The 23,886-nt window shown below is 38.6% G+C and overlaps 2 protein-coding genes across 3 annotated transcripts in view; one reads left to right on the top strand and one right to left on the bottom strand.

Annotated features, from left to right (window-relative positions):
• Nucleotides 1–23,886, top strand: part of LOC121506167 (SH3 domain-binding protein 4-A-like) — a 90,167-nt gene that overhangs the window by 7,378 nt on the left and 58,903 nt on the right. Inside the window, exons 1-2 of one of the 2 annotated variants that reach the window (XM_041781804.1) lie at nt 6,711–6,802; nt 15,106–15,201. The gene's annotated coding sequence lies outside the window, so the exon portion shown is untranslated. Of the gene's footprint in view, nt 1–6,710; nt 6,803–15,105; nt 15,202–23,886 lie in introns of those variants that run through there. The other variant, XM_041781806.1, reaches the window with a different exon arrangement.
• On the bottom strand, nt 1,986–7,694 carry s100b (S100 calcium binding protein, beta (neural)). The gene is made up of 3 exons (XM_041781810.1): nt 7,579–7,694; nt 6,674–6,837; nt 1,986–3,956 (listed from the first exon to the last, which is right to left on the bottom strand). Exons 2-3 carry the CDS (start codon nt 6,809–6,811, stop codon nt 3,810–3,812), a joined length of 285 nt encoding a protein of 94 aa, XP_041637744.1. The 5' UTR covers nt 6,812–6,837; nt 7,579–7,694; the 3' UTR covers nt 1,986–3,809.

Here is a 23,886-nt window from a genome sequence, read left to right as displayed (position 1 = left end):
AACTGTGATTTAAAACATTCATGGACAGCCTTTTTTCTGTAACAAAAACTAGACTAAGACTAACAAAAATAGATCTGTGATGACTAAAACTGAAAAAGTCGGTTTAGTTTTTGTCAAGATGACTAAAACTAGACTAAAATGTAATGTAGTTTTTGGCAGACATTCAATATCCCTGATATTTCTCCACTGTGGGTAAATCTGTCAAAAAGAACAATGCATCTTCATCTAATCTGCCTCTGTAGAAAGCAGGGGACCCCAGGTCATAGAACACAGTACCATGATCGGGTACCAGATTTAGGCAAGAGAATAAATGCTTAGATTAAAAGTAAAGACTAAAATGTGAGGACTTTATATTGGCTAAAACTTGACTAAAATGTTTTTTAATTTTCGTCAACTAAAACTAGACTAAAACTTAAAGACATTTATTCCAAAGACTAAGACGGAAATTAGAAATAGTTGCAAAAATTAACACTGCTGCTAACGCGACCTGGCCCGGGATAAATGGTAAAATAATGGATGGAAATATGCTACTCAGCTCAGCCCACCCTAAAGCTTCCTGTTTTGAATTGAAATCTGTTGAATAAAAGCTGCCCCCAATAAGGCTTATTTAGTGAACAGCAAGCCTCTGTTTTTGTTTCATGGATGAGTTTCAAATCATGAAGGCGAAAAGCTGTTAAAAGGGGCCTTTCCTGGTGAATGCTGCTAGCAGTCACTCAAAACATCACTTGCTGATGTTAAATAAATTCTTAATTTTTTTTGGTAATTTTTGGTTAGTTGATGGAAATAAGGTCTGTAATCATCATTTGTATGACCTAAAGCACAACTGGAATTGCTCCAGTAGTGAATTTTGAAGCCTTTGTTTTGTTTTAGAAAATGTAATTTCCTAACAAAGGGCTAGCTAGAACTATGCTGTTTGTCTGGGATGTTACCTGTCATCATGCTGAACATGTGAAGTCATCTACTAGTCTGCCTATCACCTGGCACACTTTATGTACAAAAGTATTTCTCCACACCTGTTGATTATCAAATTCAGATGGTTCAGTCAGACCTGTTGCCTCAGATCACAAAGACAGTTTGTGAAATGTCATCCCTGCTGGATATTCAATTCAACTGGAAGGGATATTATTAGAAAGTGGAAGTGTTTAGGAATGACAGCTACTCAGCCATGAGGCAGAAGACCACCACAGAGTGGGCGCGGTCAGTGACCTTTAAGGTGCATGGTGAAAGTCGCTGAACAGTTCTGACCTTTTACTAGCATGAATGCAAGCACAAAAACTGTGCAATAGGAGCCATGAATGTGTTTCCATGGCTGAGCAGATGCCAGGCATCAGATGGGACGGTGTAAAGCACACCAACACTGGACTGTGGAGCAGTGGAAACGTGTTCTGTGTAGTTTTGAGTCACGCTTCTCTGTTTGGCAGTCAGATGGGCAAGTCTGGGTTTGGCGTTACCTGCCTGACTGTATTGTGCCAACTGTGAAGTTTGGTGGAGGAGGGATAGGAGGGTTTGAGCTAGACACCTTATCTCCCCTGAAGGCCAGTCTTGATGCTTCAGCAAACCAAGACATTCTGGGCAATGCTATGCTGCCAACATGTGGCAACAGTTTGAGAAAGGCCCTTTTCTGTTCTAACATGACTGTTCCCAAGAGCACAAATCAAGGACGGTAAAGACATGGTTTGATGTGGAAGAACTTGACCTCAACCCCATGGAGCACCTTCTGGAAAAACTTGAATGGAGATTGAGAGCCAGGCCTTCTGGTCCAACATCAGTGCCTGACCTCATAAATGCTCTACAGAATGAATGGGCCCAAATTCCCACAGAAACACTCAGGATTTTGGCCAACAGAACCCATGTGATACAAACAAAACCTCATCACAGCATCCCTCTAAACTTGTTGAGGGTCGACCAGTCACCGAATACAGCAGAAAACCAGCTGTAATTTCTTTGTGGAAGCTTTTCCTCCTTTCCTAAACAAACTCAGAGCCTCATTTTCATCATTTATTTAATTTCATGTCAGCCACATTCAAATGAACCAGTCATCAACATTTCAAATCACACATCATTGGAGAAACTTTCCTGTTCCAACTGCTGTAATAAACACATCATTGTTTTGTTTTCATAAAGAGAAGTAGCTTTTTTAAATTCTAGCAGGTTGAATTGTCTTATTGGTTGAACTAAACTAATAAGTCCTAAACATTTGTGATTATTTTAGCAGCTAGCTACAGGTTTGAAATATTGAATCTGAAATAAAATAACATTTTGTCTAAAATTATTTTAAAAGAATTTCTAAGAACTCAAACACGCAAGATCTAAGTGGTGCATTTTTGCTAAGCAACTTCAAAAAAGTCAAATAAATGCAACAAAAGGAATAAATGAAATAACCAGCTATATCCAAAATCCAAAAAGCCAAGCTTGTTTCTCTGTTTTAAAGCATGGCAGCTACAGTAAAAGAAAAGATATAAGCCATTTTCAAAATGTTAACACCAAACATCAAATAACAACCATTTTTGACTTGAATCTTAACTCACTCTCTACTTTAAAGGCGGCTAGATTTTCACTAAATTGCGGCTTCTATTGTAAATGTTTTGTCCAATTAAATATTTTATTTAAATGAAAACCAGATTAAAAACACAGTGTCTTTAGAATATAAAATGTTAGCCCTTTTTTCAATCAACTGCTCTAATGTGAACTCTTAATAGATTGACTTGTGGCGTCTTGACTTGCTAACTTGTCACTTCTGAAATACAAAGAGCCGACGCGTTTAAACAGCGATGTTAAAAGTAGCTCCAGTTGATTATTTTGTGCCATTATGATTGACTTCACTAACTTTTTTTACTTCACCTTTTTTGCACTCATACTTTAAAGAGAACCCTTGTTTGCTCATCGTACTGAATTCTGCAGCCAAACCAAAAGTTCTGCATTTTTCCCAGCTTAGATTTTCATGCACAATTGATAAAATATGCTTAAATGGTTTTAAAAAGCACAGGTTTCCTTTATTATAAAGTCAACTAGAACTTTAAGGAATCAAAAGCTACTTTTGAGCTTAAATTTTAAACTTGCAGGCTTCCAAAGTGGTTTCTAAAATTGTTACAATACACACGCAATTTTGACATTTTTTTTTAGCCTTTTAAATCTTAATTTTTAAAGAAGACCTACTTCAGCAGGATTTGATAGTCAAACAGGATATATAGAACAAAGCTGGCTGTCTGTAGGTAGTTTCTTAGCTAACCTGCCATTGGATTAAATGCCTTATACTTTTCAAAACTCTGAAAAGTCCCTACAGATAAGTATTTAGATGTTGAATTTTCAGCTCAATAACCCTGCAAACGTTTTTTATGTGCCTCTGAAATTTTTTTATATGTAATCTTAAACTTGCTAGTCATTTCAAAACTTTTTCTAGCCAACATAATTATTTTATTTAACAGATAACCAACTCAAATGTTTCCTTAGATATCTGATTTGTCGAACATGGAGGCATCTCAGCAGCTTTTTGACTTATTGGGACTAAGGTGAAGGCCACATCTGAGTTTTAGTCACCATCTTTGTAGCCACAACCAAATTTCAAGGTCATTTTGAAGACTTTTACAACCCACATACTTATTTAAAATCAAACAGGATGCCTAAAATATTGAATTTACACTAAAACTATGACTAAATGAACAGTTTTCCAGCCACTGCTAAAATTTTGGCTGCTAGCCGGAGTTTTATTTTCCCACGCCGCTACACTCCCCTCAAGGCACCGCCAGGTTGTGCGTTGCTAGGCTTCTTCTTCTTCTTCATTTACTGTAGCTCCCATCCGTCTCCTCCCTCTACTCGTCCTCGTGCTCGAAGAACTCGTGGCAACAGACGGTAACCATGGAGATCAATGTCATGAACTCCTGGAAGTCGCACTCAGAGTCTCCGTCCGAGTCGAGGCCCTCCATCAGACTGTCCAGGGTGCTCTGGTCTTTCACATGCTGAGGGAGGGGGAGAGAAAGTTCACATCAGGACGGTTAGCGTACATCAGGACCATAAATTTGGTCTGTTTAGGTTCATTGTAGACTGAAAATGTTTACTGATCATAGGAACATTCTGATGTACCAGGACTTTAATATTTATTGGATTATTATCACTGCATGTGGATTATATTCTAGATTTTATCTTTTTTTGACAAAACATTTCAAGTGATTCTGCATGGATGGCTTTTCTCAGTTTGTCTCTCCTGACGACATCCACCATAAAAAACATACCCTCCTTTTTAATACCTCTTTACTGATGTTATCATAACTACATCTTGTAGCATTTTATTCTTGCAGTCTTTCCTTCTTTGCACCTTGTCAAAAACATTCCCTATAATAAGTAATATTCTACATAATCGTTCATATATTTAACAAATTTAATCACAGTATCTTGACATATGAATCTACTTGATAATAACAGAAAGTCTTGCATTCAGTCTCTTATTTTATTCCAAGATACCAACAGAAAAAAGAGTTAAACTTTGTTATTTAGGTACTTAAAGTTAGTTTATTTTTTGCTCTTTTTCCTGATTTACATTTTTTTTAACCTATCTTTTAAATTTTAGTAACCTGATACACCAGATTTTCTATCTATACTGGATATATTCCACCCTCATGTGGGAAAGCTCCCATAGAAAGTGTTTGGAAAGGGCAGGACTTTTCAAAAATATCCTCGGAAGGTGATTGGAGGAACATTCTGTCTGTTACACTCATGATGGACCAATCAGAGCGACAAGACAAAATGATGTACGCATGCACCACTCTTAAGCTGGAGCTTCTCTGTGCATAAAATTGATACCAGGGCTGGTTGGGAGACGTGCAAGACAAGCTGTAGTTGTAGCTCTTTGCTCTTTATTTGTTTGTTTGTTTTTTTTAAGCAGACCAGTTCGGTTTAAACTGCTGCTCTCCTACAGCTACATTTGAGCTAACGGCTACCGTGGCAGCAGCTATTGGATGGACCTGCAAACCCCCCCCATATCGATCGCAAATCCATGCTGAAGCAGTCCGGGAGAAGAGCAAAAACATTTTTTCTGTCATGAAAAGGTTTCATTGTTGCTCTCTGCCCTTGTTCCAATAAAGAAATGTTGTCTAGTTCTGACAAAACTGCTGCTGTGGCTACATCTGAGCTAATCACTCCACTAGCAGCCAATGTATACATCAACTCACAATATAACGTAACTCTTTCCCCCATAACTGACACAAACTCATGTTAAAGCAGGTCGTCAGAAAAGCAAAAACATCTTTCCCATCATGCAAAGCTTTTAGCGTTGTTTTTAGTCTCTACTAAAGCCATTGCAGACGGCTTGAGTACAACTAAACCCCAACCATAGCTACCACTTCATTCTCCTCAAATGATGCTGATTAGTCGGAACAGTGTTCAGTGGATTGGAGCTTTTCAAGTTGGATTTGCCTGAAGTCTGACAACTTATCTGCTTTGCAAGGTTAGAGTTTTAGGTGACATCAGCTAAATGTAGTTCAGCAGAAAGTGACATTTTTGTTCCGAAATGAAAGTGGTGGGAAAAAATAGTTTTAAGAAGTATGAAGCTGAGCTGTTCAACTCATATTTATTATTATTATTATGATTGACATTGAAATCATGATTATTAAATTTGTGACTTTGTGCATGATCATTTTTCTCCCATGTTGCAGCCACAAATTCTACTAATTCTGCCAGTTATTTAGCATTGTTCCAACTTCTAATACTCAGAACCGGAGTGGTTCCCAGTCACATCATGACCGGACCAATCAGAACCGTTTGAAGAGAAAGGCAGCAGCTATGGGCATGGTTTAATTGAAGCGACTGCAAGCCTGTAAAAAATGGCGGCCAGGGAAGAGATTAGCATGGATGCAGCTATAGCATTTCTTGATGTCTCCACTAAAAGTGAACAATGATAACAGCTACCTGTCAAGCTTGGATTACAGTGCAAACCCGCTTAAGTTTTTTTAGCTCCGATTGGCCCATAATGAGTGTGACAGACATTACATTTATCCTGTTATCCAGTAAGGTTTTTTGTAGGGTTCTGCACTCTCCCTGGCTGCATCTTTCCACCCTTGGAGGAAGATATATCACGTTGATCTATGTTTGCAGTTTCTTTATGTTTGATGTGTGTAACTTAAATGTGCTGCTGTTCATTTACACCTTTGTAAATGAGATTCTCCATCTCAGTGAGGTTTTCCTGCTTCAGTAAATTAAAACAATGCAGAAGGGAATCTCTTAACCCACAGCATTTTGAGCCTTGAATCAGATGGGCTACAGCAGCAGGAGATCGCACCAGGTGCCACTCCTGTTAGTGAAGAACATCAAATGTGGGCTTCGATTCACACAGGCTCACCAAATTTGTACAATACAAGATTGGAAAAACGTTGCCTGCTCTGATAAGTCTTGATTGTAGCCGCCGCATTCACATACGAAGGTCAAACAAATAACATTAAAGCCTGTCGCCATGTCAACATGTCTAAATTTAGTGGTTTCTGCCATCTGATTAGATATCTCTGTTAACAAGCAGATGTATAGGTGTACCTAATAAAGTGGTCATCTAATGGATCCCATGCAAGAACTGTGATAAAAGAAATTGATACTTTTACTAACAGTTCTTGGCTCTGCCCTCTCCCTCTTAAACTCTTCTCTTGATCATTTCTGATCTTTTTTCCATTTTTTAATCTTTATATCTCACCGCCATCAGCCCAGGCAGCTCGTCGTGGAGCAGATCCTTCAGCTCGCTCTTCTTCAGTTTGTGTTTGTCTCCTTCTCGCTCCGAATACTTCTGAAACACCGTGATGATGGTCGCCATCGAGGTCTCCAGGTCAGTCATTGTCCTCTAAGACTCTTTACCTTTTCCTAAAGACAAAGCGAAGGATCAAAATCAGTTAATTTCTCCTTTAATTGTGATCTGAAAATCACTGAAAAGATGCAGAAGAAGCCCCAAGACTTTCTTCAGTAACAAACTTTGTAGTCAGGACTTAAACTCTTGCTTACTGTAATCCAAAAGAATCCAAATAAGACAATAATTCAGCAATTTGCTTCAGTAAAGCCATCGACACCAGCCTTGTTTCATGAAATGTTTCTTTAAAGACATTTAGACAAAGCACTGAATATATAAAGTAGTCTTGTAGGGAAATATGGGGGTATTCAAATTGGATTTTTGCCTTAAAATTCCACAAATATTTGACTTAAGTGTTTTGTTTCTTGCAGCAAGAATAAGGCATTGTACTTAAGACAGATGTTGACAAATAACTTGGATTTTCTGCCTAAACAGCTCATTAAATTAACATTTTAGCAGCATGACAAAGCAAAAAAGTGCTGCAGTAACTTTAAAGTCTGCAGTTTTGGCTCATTTCTTCTTTTTTGTTTTCAAGACATAAAAACATTAATTTGCCTTAAAAGACTTTAAAGGTTATGTTGAAAGATTTAAGATACACCAAACTTATTGTAGATAAAAGATTTGATTCTTCACGTCACTAGATTCCTTTTAAACTTAATATTTACACACTTTGGTGTTGAAGCTCTAATGTAATTGTTGTATAATACATCCTCAGATTTCTTTCTCCTCTCTGAATGCTGAAAATGTGCCAGCCTTACCTCGGTGTGAGTTCAGTCCAGAGGTGTGAGAGCAGAGTGTGGAGGCTGACGATGGTCAGCAGGATTTATACTGCTGCAGGGTGCTGAGTCCAGGGTGGTGGGTGCTGATGTGGAGGGTGCAGCGCTGAGGTCATCCGGCCCGTCCTTCACTCCGCTGACCAATCGGCTCCGTCCTCCTCCCCTCACTCCACTGAAACACGGAGCTGATGGGCCGCTCCGACTCTGAATGTCAGGACGGATTAACCGTTTATGACTGTGTAGGACGGATTCACCAATATAGTCTTTCTAAACTTATCCATATGAGAGACTAAACTTTTATGTGTTTATCAAAATGGCTGCTTCTATTTACCTCAGATATTTCCAAAGTTTTCAAAGTCAGAAATCCCTCATTTTTGTAGTTTTAACAGCTCATGCTCACTCATGGTATGCAGTTGTTGCAGACATAGCATGCTTATGATTGCCACAGAAGTGCTGCATCAAAACCTGCTACATAAGGAAGCACGAAGTATGAACTGCTGCAGGAAGCTCCCGTTCTATCTCTGTCTCATTCATGTTTTTTGATGCTTACTTGTGACTGCTAACAATGATTCTCCTCCATCAGCTACATGCATTGTCACCAAAATTTGCCTAGACATTCCCAAGTCATGTAAATACACTTTTCTCTTCCACCACTATGCTGCTTTCTACTTGCCTTGAGATCAGGATGAGGGAGAAAAGCTGTTAAAAGTGGCCTTCCTGGTTAATGCTGCCTCTGATCCCAGAATGCTTTGAAAGTAGCTCTTAAGCCAAAGATTTGCAACGCAACAGAGCGCTGCCAGAAATGTCTGAATCGAGGTGTTACAACGCAAATGAAACCGTCTGATTCTGTCACCTGCAATTCTGCTTGTCAAGTTACAGACAGCTGGTTTAAGCTGGTTGCAAGCTGTTGATAATAATAAATAAGAAGAAGGTAAATATAAATCACATCTGCATGGTTTATAAAAGCTAATTTGATTAGATAAAGTCATGCTATGTATTTTGGGAATGATTAAAACTAACAAAAACTTAAAAAAAAAAGCTTAAAGATAATTTTATAATTTCAAAGAGGCTGATATTTTTTTCCATCTTGCACATAATGTGTGGACACGTAGTCCTTTATGAGATAATCCATGAGAAATTCAAGGCTGTAGGGGCTCCATTTGCCTGGAGAAAATTAATTATTCTCAGCAGATATCTTTGTTAGAACAAAACTGAGCTAGCAATGCATTTTGGCATTTTTATGTGCTGTGAATTTTTTTTTCCATGCTACAATGTTGATGACAAGTGATTATCATAATGATTAATGCTGGAAACAAATCGTTAAAGTACAGCATTGTCCTTCTTACAGAGACAGATTTATTATGCAATATCTCGAGAAATAAATCATCCTCCATAGAAACAATGCAGCGTCTTCTTTAGTCGCAGCGGTGTGAACTGGCAGGTGTTTAGAACGTCACAGAACGGCCTTTTGTAAGCAGTTTCAACTCACATATCTTTGGTCTGAACTGGGCTTTGGGGCGAATAAGGTGCAAAACTTTTAACAGCTTTTCTCCTTCTTGATGTGAAATTCATCCATGAAACCAAAACATTGATTTACTGGTGAGTAACTACATCTAAATCAAAACAGGAACTGAGCACTGGAGGTAGGCAGAGCTCTACACATCATCTTTTGTTATTGTTTTGATTGAGAGAGATTAAGGTGGTGGAATTTATACACTTTGTATTTTAAGTCACAAAATTTAAGCACTTGGTTTCAACAGAAGTTCAAATAAAGGCAATTTTGAACCTGAAATTTAAGGTGTTGCAACAACTTAGATTGCTCCAATGTAGGCAGAAGTTACCCCTTAAATCTTACACGTGGCTCCTTACAGGTGTATAGTCCTCTTTAGAATACGGTTCTCATGATGGAGAGGGTTTAAGTGGCTCTGTAGCGTCAGCTGTATTTCCTTGTGATTGATTACATCCCTCAGAAATGTAGGATGACTTTTCTGGACTCATGTTTTAGTTTTCCTTTAACCAAAATCATTTCATCTTTAAAAAATGCACATTTATTTCCCTGTGGCTGTAGATGGAGGCCGAGTGCTTTAGTTATCAACTAATAATAATGTTTAGTCATATTTTCTTACTCTTTCTAGTTTTTTATGGATCAGCAGAAGTTCACTGAGGTTATATTTAGTTGTTGGCCTCTTATGAGAAAAATGCACATGAGAGGGAGCGTAGTAACAAAACTGAAACAAAAATGTTATTTATTTATTTAACAGGGAAAGCCTCAGTGAGATTAAAAATCTCTTTTCAAGAGTGTCCTGGCAAAGACAGGCAGCAGCAAAAAAACACGTCTTCACTGATTGGTCAAATGCAGTAAAGAGAACTTATAATGCTCAACAACATGAAACTCTTCATGTTTCATCTCAACAAATAGCAAAATATAGGCCTGAACGATTTGGGAAAATAATCTAACTGTGATTCCCCCCCCCAGTATTGCAAAAGATTCCTTGGACACTGCCATTGAATCTGGTGTTGATGGTGAGAGCGTGGAAGTTGTAGAGCAGTTCACCTATTGAGGCTGAGATCAACTGCAGACTTGGACTTGTGCGTGGATGATGGGTTTGCTGGGCAAGGCGATGTATTGTTCGCTGAACATGCAGACAAAAGTCTGAGTCTTTCTGTCCGTGGTGTTTCCGGTCTTACTGCTGTGAGGCCTGGATGTTGACTGATGGCCAGAGGTGCCGGCTGGACTCCTTGGCATGACGCGCTAAGGAGGACGAAGATGGGAAGGGTCAGCTGCCTGATAAAGGAACGGCAGCTGCACTTTCCTGGTGTTGTAGTGGTGTAAGTTGAGTAGAACTTGCAGTGAGAGCATTATTTGATGGGTGCTATTAGTCCATCAACATACACTACCCCTTGAGGTCCTGAGCAAGATTTAATAAAGAGAGTTTTGGAAACTTGGCTCCAAATTATGCTCACCTTACACTAGCCCTGTGGTACCCACAATAATTTTTAAGATTTCATAGTTTTGTTAAGAGTTCTGCCTTTCTGCACATGCAGATAACATGCAACGTAGCAGATTTCTGTAGTTAGCAGAAATCATTTGAAAAACCGGCCCTGATCCAGCAGACTGGTTGCCCAGGACCCTGTGGGCTGGTCCAGTCCTGTAGAGTTTGGGCTCAGGCCTAACCTGACACGCCAGATGAATTTGTTTCACACATCCATCTGGGAAAGCTTCAATAGGAAAACGTTTGAGAAAAGGCAGAGGCTTTGAAAAAAGCTCGGAGGGTGATTGGTTGAACTTTCTGTCTGAAACATATCTATGGGCCAAACAGAGCAACAAAACACGTGACGTAGCCGCTATCGAGCTGCGCATGCCCAGCTACTAAGGAATAATGCAAAACATGGCGACTATGGACATGTCGTTTTTGAAAAGAAAACATCTCACTGCTGTTTTTTGTTCTTCTTTGAACAAAGAAATGTTGTCAAGTTCTGATAAAACTGGCGCTTTAGCAGCATCCACTCTAATCTCTTCCTCCATAACTGCACCAGCTCTTGCTGCTGCTTGTTAACGTCACCACTCTGCTGCGCCCCCTCGTTGCTGATTGGTCGTGTCACTTTCTAACCGGGCCCAAACAGTTCAGATGGGAGCTTTGCAAGATGGATTCGCCAGTGAAAAACAAAGAAACGGGCATATCCATCTGCTTTGCAAGGTTAGCTCAGGCCTGGATGATGGCTGAATGAGCAGTACGGGACCAACGTCGACGTGGCGAAGTACCGATATGCTACCAAACCTGAACTGACCTGAATGTTGAAATTGCAATTTGATATGAAAGTTCCTCATCTGATGTACTGCTAAACAAACAAGCAACAAATCATTCTATATTATCATAAAGACATGATTTAACAGATTAAACCAAAGTTGAGCAGTTTTAAAGAATATCTAAAAGCGATTATGTTGACTCATTGCACATTTGGTCGGAATTGTTGATCTTATGTCCTTCTAATTCTTAAAAAATGTTTTAAAGTGGTATTTTGAAACACATTTCAGCTCAAAGAAATACTGCACCTCCTACAATTTAAAAATTGCAGTAGGACATATTGCGATTTAATCTAGATTTAGATTAATTGCCCAGCCCTAGGGAAATGCTGCAGAAAAGTTGACGAGACACTGTTTCCAAGAAGCTAGCTTGTTTAAAGACAGACACTAAAGATAAAGCTTAAATAAAACTGCGGCAGCTGGAAACAGCTCTTTTTGTTCTTTAGATCTGCAGTAGATGACACTGATGGTCCATTTTAATCACTAGGAGGGAAGAAGTTTGCAAAGATACCATCTTTATTGTTTGAATAGTTGCTCGTTTAGCCTCTTTGCTTATGCTGCCCTTATACCATGATTCATTTCTAAATCCTATTTCTCTTTTAAACTTTGAGTTTATAATTTTTAGAATTTATTCCTGCAACATTGAGCCAAAACTTGTCGATTTTTGATATTTCATCTCTCTGCTTTGATGCAGAAATAATGAGAAAATCCAGTAGTGATGGATGGAAAGCCTCTTTTTCAGATGAGGTACAGACAGATGTAAAGGGATAACTTGAAGCCAGATGAACAAACACCTCCCTCTGTCTCTCCATCTGTCCATCGTAGACCGTAAACCATCGCTCTGTGTTCACCGTTTGATCTGATCTGCTTCTCCTCGTTGTGTTTCGTGCATCTGCTGGCCGACAAAGGCTCGTTTCAGAGGAAGCGGCTGGCCGTGCATGTTAATGAAGACGTTCTTTTCTCTGTTGAAGTTGGCCAGACGTGTGCCCTCCTGCAGCCTGAGCTGAGCTCACAAACACTAAATCTGCTGCGGCCACAGAGGCGGACCATTCAGAGCCAAATTTATAATCCAAAAAGCTGTAAACAAACTTTTCTGAGGGAAAATAAACATTAAAGTTCATCTGTACCTTTACCAAAGTCTGTAAGAGGCTGAACATGAACTGATTTTAAATATAGAACCATTTCAACTCTATGGGTATACCTTGAAAACAGTGGTGGGTCATGAAGAAGGGCAGGGGTAGTTTTGACCTTGTACCATCCTTGAGTCAGAGTGGATGTTAGACATTGGAAGAGAAAGTGAAAGCTCTTGGCGAGTGTAGTTTTAGCAGGTGTGAGTATTCGGTCAATAATCTGCAGATTTAGCTGAATTCCCCGGATGATTCGTCTTCCTCCGTCGCCCTCAGAGACCTTCGATCTCCCTCCTCTCTCTGTGTTTCCAGTCAGAACAGAGCCGTTTATTAACATGACAAACTGTGTCTTTGTTTGGTGATAAATTCACTCCTCACGAGGAAAACTACAGACCACTCTTTGTTCGATTAAACACTGAAACTCTGTGAGGAGAAACGAGCTGAGAGACGGCTGAACATACTGGAAACATCCATCATTTCTCTCTCCCTCCATATTTATACACATAGTTGACTTTTCATCAGATAAATTTGTCTTGTGGACTTTTATGGACACTTAAGTATAATATAAGGATGATAAAATCAGCAGAATTGCCTGCCAGATAATAATCATGTCTTTCTAACCCAATTTAGAAACAATAATCCATTTATTTTGAGTCATAGATCAACAGTTTCACTTTAAAGATGGACATTAATGCCATGGCTTTGAGTTTAAAAGAGACTGTTACCTAAATATTGCAGGATTAAAACAAATCATCCACTGTTTTTCAAGCTACCCTAAAGTTCTGGCCAGTACATCCTTCAGTTTGGAATATAATCTCTATAAAAAAATAGAACAGTTTGGGACATCACATTTGGCTTTTCTACAACATAGGAATAATTTCTTCTGTCATTTTTGGAGAAAATTGTCCAGAAAATTAATTGAAGTAAAAGAAATTTGCTTAAAATGTTTGGAGAATTTTCTGTGAAATTCTTGGGAATTTTTAGAGAAATTTGGGTTTTTCTAATATATTTTGGGGGCAATTTGCTTGGACATTTTTAAATATATTCTTGTGTATTTTTGGGATATTTTTGTTTATTTTGAAGAGTGTCATTGGAAGTGTGCGGGGAAATTTTCTTTTATTGTTTATTTGTTTTGTTGTTGGGTTTTTTTTTTTTTTTTGCATTTTGATGGTACTTTGGGAAATTTCTATCATTTTTGGAGGAATTTTTTTTGAAAATTTTCAGGCTTTTTCATGAAAATTTGGGAAATATATTTGCAATCTTTGGGAATTTGAATAGATTTTTTATGGGGGATTTGCTTTTAGATTGTTAGGTATTTTCTTGGAAATTTGAGGAATTTATTTGCTAAATTTTGTGATTTTGATGGGAATTTTGGGAGTAGTTTGCTTTGAAATTTTTAAGATTTTTCATATGAATTTCAGGAATTTGGGTATTTGAGGAACAAAGCTTGGAAATGTTTAAGTTTTTTCTTGGAAATTTGGGGGATAGTTTTTTGTATATTTTGGAGTGTCATTGGAAGTGTGGCGAAATTTCCTTTTATGTTTATTTGGCATATTGATGGGAATTTGGGATATTTGTTTTGATTTTTGGGGGGGATTTTCTTTGAAATTTTTCTGCTATTTTCATGGAAATTCAGGAAATGTATTTCCAATTTTGTAGGAATTTGAATGTTTTTTTGAATGATGGATAAACTTTGAAGTGTTTAGGTAATTTCTTGGAAATTTCAGGAACTTTTTCTCTATTTGATTGTAGATTTTTTTGGTTGGGGGCTTTGAAATGTTTAAGTTTTCCATAGAAATTTCCAGGAATCTGTTTGGATGTTTGGGTGACATTTTCATCGCTTTTGTGGGATTTTGGGAATGTTTTTGTTAATTTTTTGAAATTGGGTTAGAAAATTGAGGAGGAAGTTGCTAAGAGGATTTGCTTGGGATTTTTTGAGAATTTACATTGAATTTTTGGTAAATTTATTTATTTGAATTTTAGGCTTTATGATAAATTTTCACTTTGTTCTTTGTGGAATATTTGATGAAACAGTGGGGTTACTTTTTGTAGGATACTTCACAAGTAATTGTAAGAATTTTCACAGAATTTTTTTTCCCTTTATTTTAGGAAATTTGTTTTGATTTTGAAAAGGAAAATTTCCAAGAATTTCAGAGGTTTTAGTGGAAATTTTGTTCATATTTGCTTTAACAAGTTTGTGGGCCTGACACCATTCCTGACTGACTGAAGTTAGTCTTAACAACTGACTGACTGGCCGACACAAATGATCTGCTCTAAGACCGAACCAGGGCTGTATTTTGATTTGTAGACATCATTTTGAGCAAGTGTGGATACTCAACTTAATTAGTTGTATTATGTTTTGCTTTGGAGTTTAAAAAGGTTAAAATAAAAGTCATTTGTCTTGATTTGGATGTTCTGAAAGTCACATTGCATAAAAGAAAACTGTGTAAACTTCAAACTGATGTAATTTTCATCATTTTCCCTGAACTCTCTGTATCTGAAGTGACAACCATAACAGATTTCACTCTCCTCACAGCCGACTCCTTCTTTCTTCTCCTCTGTTATGTCTCCTTTTAGCATTTTGTCTCCAGGGAGACGGCGTCCTCAAACGGCCGAGCCGTCCTCTGAGTCCGGCCCCGGGGACCCTGAGCTGAGCCGTCGCCTTGGTAACAGGTCAGTGCCTCCTGCGGGGTTTGAAAAGGTTTTGTTAGGACGCTGAGTCATCACCAAGGAGCCCGTATTGAAGAGTTTTTTTCCTCTTTCTTCATTTTTTTGGGTGATTCCTAATTTCTTCTTTCCACTTTGTAAGCCAAGGAAAATCTCCATTACTCACATATAGTGTTTAAACTGTAAGACCTCTTTATTAGTCTTTTAAAAATGTTTAATAAGCCTGAAACCCCAAAATTAATAGATTCATAGTTTTAGCATTTTTACTTGTAATTCCCATAAACAGCCACTAAGGGGCAGCAGTTTATAAACCATCAAATTCAAGCCTCTCAAACTCAATCAGCCCTTTAAATTGTCAGAATCTTTCCATCAGAAGTTGATACAGTTTAAATAACTTCAGAACATTATGAGAACTGAGATTAAGTTTCTAGAAGAGGACATCTCTGGCTGATGATTTATAACTTCATTGGAGGGTTTTTAATAGTGCTGAAAGCCTTTTAAAGGATTGATGTTTAATTAGAGTATCTTGATGATTAAATTAATTAAAAGTAGCTCTGATAAATTAAAGTTACACAATAAATAAGTGATTTATGCAACACTGTAGATTAGAAGCTTTGCGTGTCTATTTTGACTTATCACAACCAGAAATAAACATTTGAAAGGTTTCAGTTAGATTGGAATTATGAAAAAGCCTGTGACCCTTTTATCTGTAAAGATTTTATTGCATTAGCCTTTTTAATGTCCAACAGAGCCAGCAGGGAACATATTAATGACAATAAAGCTGCGAGAAGTTGACTTAATAAGGAGCTCTGTGCAATTGAATCTTGAAAAAATGAACTTTGTTATGAAAAATACTTTGAATTAGTGAGAACAATAAAAAGTTGCTGCCTGAAAATTTGACTAAGAGTCTCAGCAGCTCAGCAGAGCACAGAAAGCATGTAATACACATTTAAAACATGTAGAGGGGCAGACCCTAGTCATACATGTGATTTGATGCAAATCACAAGATTCATGTTAGAGTTACAGTGACTTCCTGTGAAATGGCGAGACAATGAATTGCTCACCAATAAAGAAATAGTCCAATTGTGTCACTTCCTGTGGCCACTAGGGTGCACTATGGCAAAATGATGACATTACACTGTTAATATGTAGAGGGGCAGACCTTCATGATACATGTGAAATTTGAAGCAAATCAGATGTTTCATGTAAAAGTTATGGCAACTTCCTGTGAAATTGGCAAGTTATCAGAGTGCTCGCCATTGGCAGTAAGGTTTGATAAGTCATGTCGTAAAATAATATTAAGGCCTTTCTTTCAAATCTGATCTTGATCGTTCCAACTTAGTAATTGGAACGGAGAAATGGTGCAATTGTGTCACTTCCTGTTGCCAAAAGGGGGCGGGATGATGAGATGTTTGGATATGGGTGTGTTCAGTTGTCTTGCAAGAAAGAGGAGAAGATCACAGGATATTGTTTACTAAAGTTAAAATAGGTTCAAATCACTTGGCAGCATCAAAAATGCCTTACTTTGAAATTCAGATGAAGCTTGTGGACTTCCTGTTTCTGTTTAAAGGTTGAAAATCAAATTAATCTGTCTTTTTGTTGTCTCTTATGTCATTGAAAACGGTTAGATTGAAAATCCGTCTGTGTGTGGCCAGTCTTCAAAAGATAATTTTACAGACGAGAAAAAAATTTGGATTAGTCAAGAGAAGAAACAGCAATATTTTTCCAGACCTCATTCATTTAAAAGTTTACATTGTGCCCCATGTATGGAGGCTGTTTTCTCATGGCAGACAGCCTTGGTCCATATTTAGCCTGTGGCTCCTTTTCTACGTTGTTCCCCATGCTCTCTCTCCTCCGTGTCAGACTCTCTGTACTGCCCTATGTGAGTGGAGGCATAAAAGCGCAAAAATAGATATTATATGATAAGTTGTCGCTGTTTCAACATTCACACTTAAACGACTGACACTGATTTAACTTTCTCAAATCTAAAAACAATTAGATACCCATGCTCTAATGAAAGGATAAGCACTCAGTGAAGAGACCCCTGATCCCCATCATGCCCCTCTGCACTACTAATGAGTTACATAACCAACCACATGGACATTTTTACCACAGCATCGACACCCTCAGCAGACCAAGGCTCCATACATGCAAGCTCTGGTAATCAATCCAGCCATGTAGACCGATGGGTAACAAGAGCCAGAGTGGGGTTGTGAAGTAGGAACATCCCGTCATTGGTGTCCATGCATGCAAGCTCCAGAGATGCTACCCACTGTACCACATGTCCCCTTAACCATAAACTCAGGAAAACAGTCAGACATGATATTAGAACTGCGAGAAAGTATTTATAAACAAACATATGTCTTCCTGTGTTGTTTACCAAGGCATGAGCTCTGCTGACATCAGTCCAGGTGGCATTATGGCACTCGCCCGGCCTTACTGGCGTCCCCCTCGGCTGGATTACTTCCTGGCATTGTGTCGACGTGCCTGGCTGTGGATCACAGCGTAATCTGGACAAATTCTTAATCTTCCAGTCAGACCATACATCCCATCTGGCTCATTTGGTTGTTCACACCACGGCGGCCGACAGACCGCCATAAACTGCCATAAACCTGGATATAAGAGAGGGGGAAAGTGTTTTCTGAGGGGTCAGGGCGACGGTGAGCGTTATTTTGGAGGGTATTACTGTGAGTTATGGGTGCAATTGAGACACTCAGGTAGTTTTTGAAGGTCAGCCGGTGTTGCCTGGAGCTCTGAGGAGATGATTTTCTGTCTTCTTGTCTCCAAAACACTTTTACAGCAAAAAAATGAGCATCTTTACACTTTCTTTGGTCTTTGATTTGCCCTTCAGTGGAGGATGATTTTACTTTTTCCTCTCCTTTACGTCGCAATGATCCATGTGTTATTTAAATCCCTGTAACTATGAATGTTATTACTTTTTGCACTCAAATTGGCCATTTAAGCTCCCATTTTTAACTTGAAAAATATGATTCATCTCCAAAACATATAATAGAAAACTGATGAATTTACAAGGGAATTAACCCGCTCCTTTTTGGTTAGGATCAAGCATTTTCAAACCTTTTATCTTTTAGCAGAGAAAATACAAACGACAGCATTTAAAACTTGTCACCTCAGGGGATTTCAATAAAATTTGTGTTTGCAGAGCTTTCATGATTGCATGATTGTACAATCCTATTTCTGCTTATCAAATAGCAGACATTAGAGTCACTTAGTGAAAGGATAAACCACCTGAAGTGCATGTTTGGATGTCGAATGACATGGTTACATACTTCCAGGACATTTTGTAGGTAATCCCCCTCCAACAGATCATCATTTCAGGTAGTCAGATAAGTTAGGAGTCTATACAAGCATGCTTTTCCGAGCTCATTGTGCATATCTTGATTCAGATTGTCTCAAAGAGTGCTAAGAATGGTCAAAGATTGCTTGTCATCATCCATCCATCCATCCATCCATCTTCTTCATCTTATCAGAGGTCAGGTCACTGTGGCAGCAGGCGATGCAAGTCAACCCAGACATCTCTCCCCCCAGCAGAGGTTTCCAGTTCCTCCTGAGCGATTTGGAGACGCTACCAGGCCAGACGGTAATATAATCGCTCCAGCAAGTTCTTGGTCTGCCAAGGAATCTCCTCCTGGTTTGCAGTGCCTGGAAGACCTCCACCGGGAGGCGGAGGAGCAAGCTGAGGTGGTTCAAGCATCCTGATCATTTGCCCCAATCACCTCAGCTGGCTCCTCTTGACACGAAGGGGAAGCAGCTCTACTTCAAATCCCTCATTCTTTCAGTCATTGCCGTACAAAGCTCATGAACGTAGGTGAGAGTTTGAACGAAGATTGACCAATAAATTGAAAGCCTTGCCTTCCGGCTCAGCTCCCTCTTTACCACAACAATACGGTACAGTGCATTCAACACTGTTAATGCTGCCCCATTCTGCCTGCTAATCTCATGGTCAATTCTCCCCTCACTCATGAACAAGACCCCACGATACTTGAACTCCTTCACGTGTGGCACCTGGAGGGAGCAGTCAACCGTTATCCAGCAGACAAAGAGAAATTCAGCAAAACCCTCTTGAATTGGAGTCCACGGTCTAGAGCCACCTCGCCTGGAAAAAAAACCAGGGTTCTTCCCTGGAGCCAGACCTGAGGGGCTAACATGGCGAGCGTCTGGTGGCCAGGCTTCTCTCCATGGGGCTCGGTCGAGTTCTTCCCAACATGTCAGCAACACTAATAAAAGCAGCCAGCTTGATAAATACCTTAAAACCCACTTTTTATAGGTTGAAAAAGATGTCACTGTGAAGAAGCTTTAGGAATCTTTATGTTTATTTTGTGAAAGTTCAGCATTTTGAACATTGATATCAATATCTTCCTCATTCACTTTTTTTACTCTCCGTTGTGAAGGCCGAAGTTTATTTCACAGACAGCATAACATTTATGTTGGAATGGTTCAGTATTCCCCGATATGCAGATGATGTTAGATTGTTCATTAACAAACTATTGTAGCTGATTTAATCAGTCACTGAGAGTCTATTTTTGGTGCTGTCCCTGTAAACCCCATCCCCATATACATGCACCCTCTAATTCCCTTCAAAAAAAGAAAATCACCAGTGGATATTAGTATGTATGACGACCCTGGCTTTGCCATTATCACAGAGCCGTGCAGCTGCAGAGTGGCCATCTCATGTCACATCTTCCCCATCTCTAATCCCATAATCCTCTGCTGTCTCCACTCTCTCCCCCCTCCATTGGATTAGAGGCTCCTGGATCAGAGCGCTCAATCCTCCAAACCCACAGATACACATAGTTACCTGATGGCCTACATATCCGCTTCCTCCTTCCAGTTTGGGCTAATTGGACTGACGGGAAAACACGACAATAAACAGGTTTAGAGGTCGAAGTGAACAGACTGTGGACTAAATAAAGGTTTGTGATGAATCATTCAGAGCATCGACAACAACAACACAAGCTGTTTAGTCTCACACTGACGCTTTAATCTCGCCACTAGTGACGGACACAGTCGGTTTGTAAAAATGTTTCTGCCTTAAAATGTTTACAGTTAGACAATAACGGGCAATTTATTGGGTTTTCATTTTAAAAAATGCAACCAGACTCCCACTCACTTTCTAAACTATGATGTTCAGAAAGATTATTCAGACGTGTGATTTTCATATCTTTGACCTGAAAAGACCGATGTCTGAATAAACCAAGGGAGTCTTCTCCACCAATTTTCCAACAGTTGTTTCGACCAAATCAGAGTTAATTTTATAAAAACTTTCATCTTATTCCCTAGCCTCATAATCAAACAGTATCTAAGGTGAAACAGCAAGAAATTTTGAATTCTTGGCAGAAAATTGATGCAGTCTGACCAACAGTAAAGTCACAGAGCACACAAATCTGGAGTCGCGTTGAGCTCATTAGCGGCTGTAAATGAGCCGGCTGACGTCACTTCTGCAGCGTACTTTAGGATTAGACTGCCTGGACTGATTCAAAATAATTCAGAAGAGTTATGTATCATTCAAACTTAAGGTCTTACAAAGATGAAGTAAAAATTTGATGGCTAAATTATCAAATCTTGAGTTATCATGACCAAAATGTCTTGTTTTCAACACACAAGCCACAGAATTGCTCTTAAAAAAAACCAACATTTTCTCTTTTGCATGCAGTTTGGACAGAATTTTGGATTGTAAATGGATTGAAATGATTATTTAAACTAGAACTAATGGCTGGTGGTTAGATTCCCCAGGGAGGTACGTAATTGGCAGACAGTGAAAGTAAAGAAGTGGATCAGGGACAAGGACTGGAGTGGTTTTTGACCTTTAACCTCCAAAATCTAATCAGATCATCCTCGAGTCAGAGTGGACTTCAATGCAAGGTTTCAAATAAGATCCCTCAGAGCTGAGATAAATGGACAAATGAATGGACAACCCAAAAACATGACATTTCTGGCAAACACTTTCACAGAGATATAAAAATCCACCATACCTGTTACAGCAGAAATAATGATGGTCTCAGAGTAAACCAGGTGAACCTGACTAACAAAGCAATAAAGCAGAGACCCACCTTAAGCCCCTTATCATCAATTACTTTAAATCTTAATAGCATAAATTGTTCACAGCACATCAAGCCTCAATGTTTCTGGACTGAGCCTGTCAGTGAGTCAGTCTATTTTGACACATTTTCCTTCATTTTTTACGGAGTTGTTGTAAAGAAAGCATTTATTTACAACAGGTAAGTTAAAAACAAACCGAAAACGTTGTAAGACACTGATGCAATAATGCAGATAATCCCTTACACCGTGCCAAACACCCTTGTTCTGTTTTTACCTCGATGACATACCTCCTGCTTGTCTCTGTCAGCCAAATGGCGGCTTGGTTATCGTAGATATTTTTAGCTTCTGTTAGTCGATTAATGACAGAACACAGACGTCTAAAAGGCTGAAGGAAGCCTGTCTGTCCGGGAATAAGGTGTTGTGTTTGGAAAAGCTCTCGCTCTATGAGTAGACTGTGAGGCCACGGGCTGAATTTATCCGTCCTCTTACCAGATGAAGTCAGGTCAAAGACAAACCGGTCTGAGCCGAAGTGGCGGTGCAGAGGGATGTCGGACAATTTTACAGTTGTAGTGTTTAAAGTACAATTATTTGGCAATAATTTTAGGAACATTTTAAGCAAATATTGGCTATATTTTTAGCTAAATCAGCAACTTTGGCAACATTATAAGCAACTTTGGCAACATTATTGGAAGCATAAATAACATTTTTGCATGATTTAAGTATCATTGTATGTATTTTCGACAACATTAGCAACATTTTACCAACATTTTAGGCAATATTTTAAGCAACATTTCTAGAACCATCAGAACACTGGCCACATTTTCAGCAATACTGGGAGCATTTTTTACAACTGTCACAGTATTTCCGTAACTTTGTCAACATTGGCAGAATTGGCACAACACGAGTACATTTTAGCAACATTGGCCACATTGTAAGCATCATTGGCAGCATTTTTAGCAAGTTTGGCTACATTTGAACAACATGAGCAACAGTTTATCAATTTGCAACACATTTAGCAACTTTGGCAACATTTTCAGCAACAGTGGGAGCATTACAAGCAACATAAGCATCATTTTCAAGAACAAAAGCAATGTTTTTAGCAGCATTGTCTACATATTTAGACACATTCTTGCAAATTTTTAGGAACATTTTCAGCACCATCAGCAACAACATGTTTGGCAACAGTGGCAACATTTTTTGCATTTTAAGGTTTTTTTTTTAAACACTGGCAACCTTTCAGCAACATTGGCCAGATTAAGCACCACTGGCAACATTTGTAGCAACATTGGCAACATTTTTGTCAACACTGACAACATTTTTGTCAACATTTGTAACTTTTTTGCAAATTTGTCAACATTTTCAGCAACACAGGCAACAATTAACAACGTGAGCAACATGTTATCAAAATTTGAAACATTTTTAGCAACTCTGAAACATTTTTGCAACTTTTTAGCGAATTTTGGCTACAGTTTTGTAACACTGTCAACTTTCTGAAACTATTTCACAGGGCCATGATGTGTTGAGTTTTCATGTTCACCCCATGCATGCATATTTGTTCTACATGCATGTTCTACGACTAAGTAGTGAAAGTGAAACTGTAATGGTAATTGAAGTTGACAGTTAAAAAAAATTACAAAAATTAAGGGATTTTCCTAACCATATTTAGTTCAGGAAATGTATTTGGTGTAAAGGAAAATAAAAAAGTGAAGATAACAAACAGAGGTTTAATTTAGCAGGTAAAGATAATAAATCAGCATAGACATAACAAAATATAAAGTCCCTTTCAATGGGAGTCTTTTGTATTAAAGTGAGTAAGAGTCACAGCTGAATTTGATCTCATTCTAATGAACTTAACTCAAAATCTACTAAGTCTGACATTTATTTTCTACCATAATAATCCTTTTATTATTCAGCTTTTGGGTATTCAGACTAAATGAACTAACAGCACTAAAGACCTCCTCTGTGGTGTTTTGACAGTTTTTTAGTCAGCTCACAGCACGACAGCGACCACAGAGCTAATCTTTCCACCCAAACTGCCCCCCCCCACATACACACCCACAGAAAGAGCTCCTGACAAACACAACACCATATGGTGAACACTAAGCTCCCGTCAGGTCGTAACACTTCCCTCCAAACTCACAGAGAGGCCGGCTCGTCGCTGCCACAGCTTCTCTGGAGCTGCAGAGAGGATTAGTGATGTCGAAGAGACGATGAGCTGAGTAACAAACGTGACACGACGCAGAGTTATAATCCTGCTTTTACAAGTATAACATATTTTAAACCCTTTATTTTTACCCTCAGAGTCAGATTTAGACCAAATTTAAATCTTTTGTTTATAAGAGCATCTCTTTTTTCCTCCCAGAAATAAACCAAGAGACCAGAAAATCACTGCAGCTTTTACAGCATTATGAATAATAAAGGAATTATAACCAATCATGCAAATGAATCATGTACATGATATTAAAGAATATACATGTATGGCACACATTTAAAAAGATGTGCTGTGTTCTGTGTCTTTATCTTAGTATGTTTTTAAAATCATCCAAAGGTGGGAAATCTGGCTATTTAAATTTCTAAAATTGATTTTTACCATCAAAACATTCTGTAGTTCATGGCACACATAGAAACCAA

Source organism: Cheilinus undulatus, linkage group 24 (genome assembly GCF_018320785.1).
Source record: "Cheilinus undulatus linkage group 24, ASM1832078v1, whole genome shotgun sequence".
Taxonomy (NCBI): Eukaryota; Metazoa; Chordata; class Actinopteri; order Labriformes; family Labridae; genus Cheilinus; species Cheilinus undulatus.
Note: the sequence above shows the minus strand (reverse complement) of the source record. Positions and strands in the feature narration are given on the sequence as shown.

Coding starts and splice junctions, on each gene's coding strand:
- s100b (XM_041781810.1), bottom strand. CDS start 6,811: ATGACTGACCTGGAGACCTCGATGGCGACCATCATCACGGTGTTTCAG. Junction 3,957..6,673: donor AGCTGCCTGGGCTGATGGCG/GTGAGATATAAA, acceptor CCCCTCCCTCAG/CATGTGAAAGACCAGAGCAC.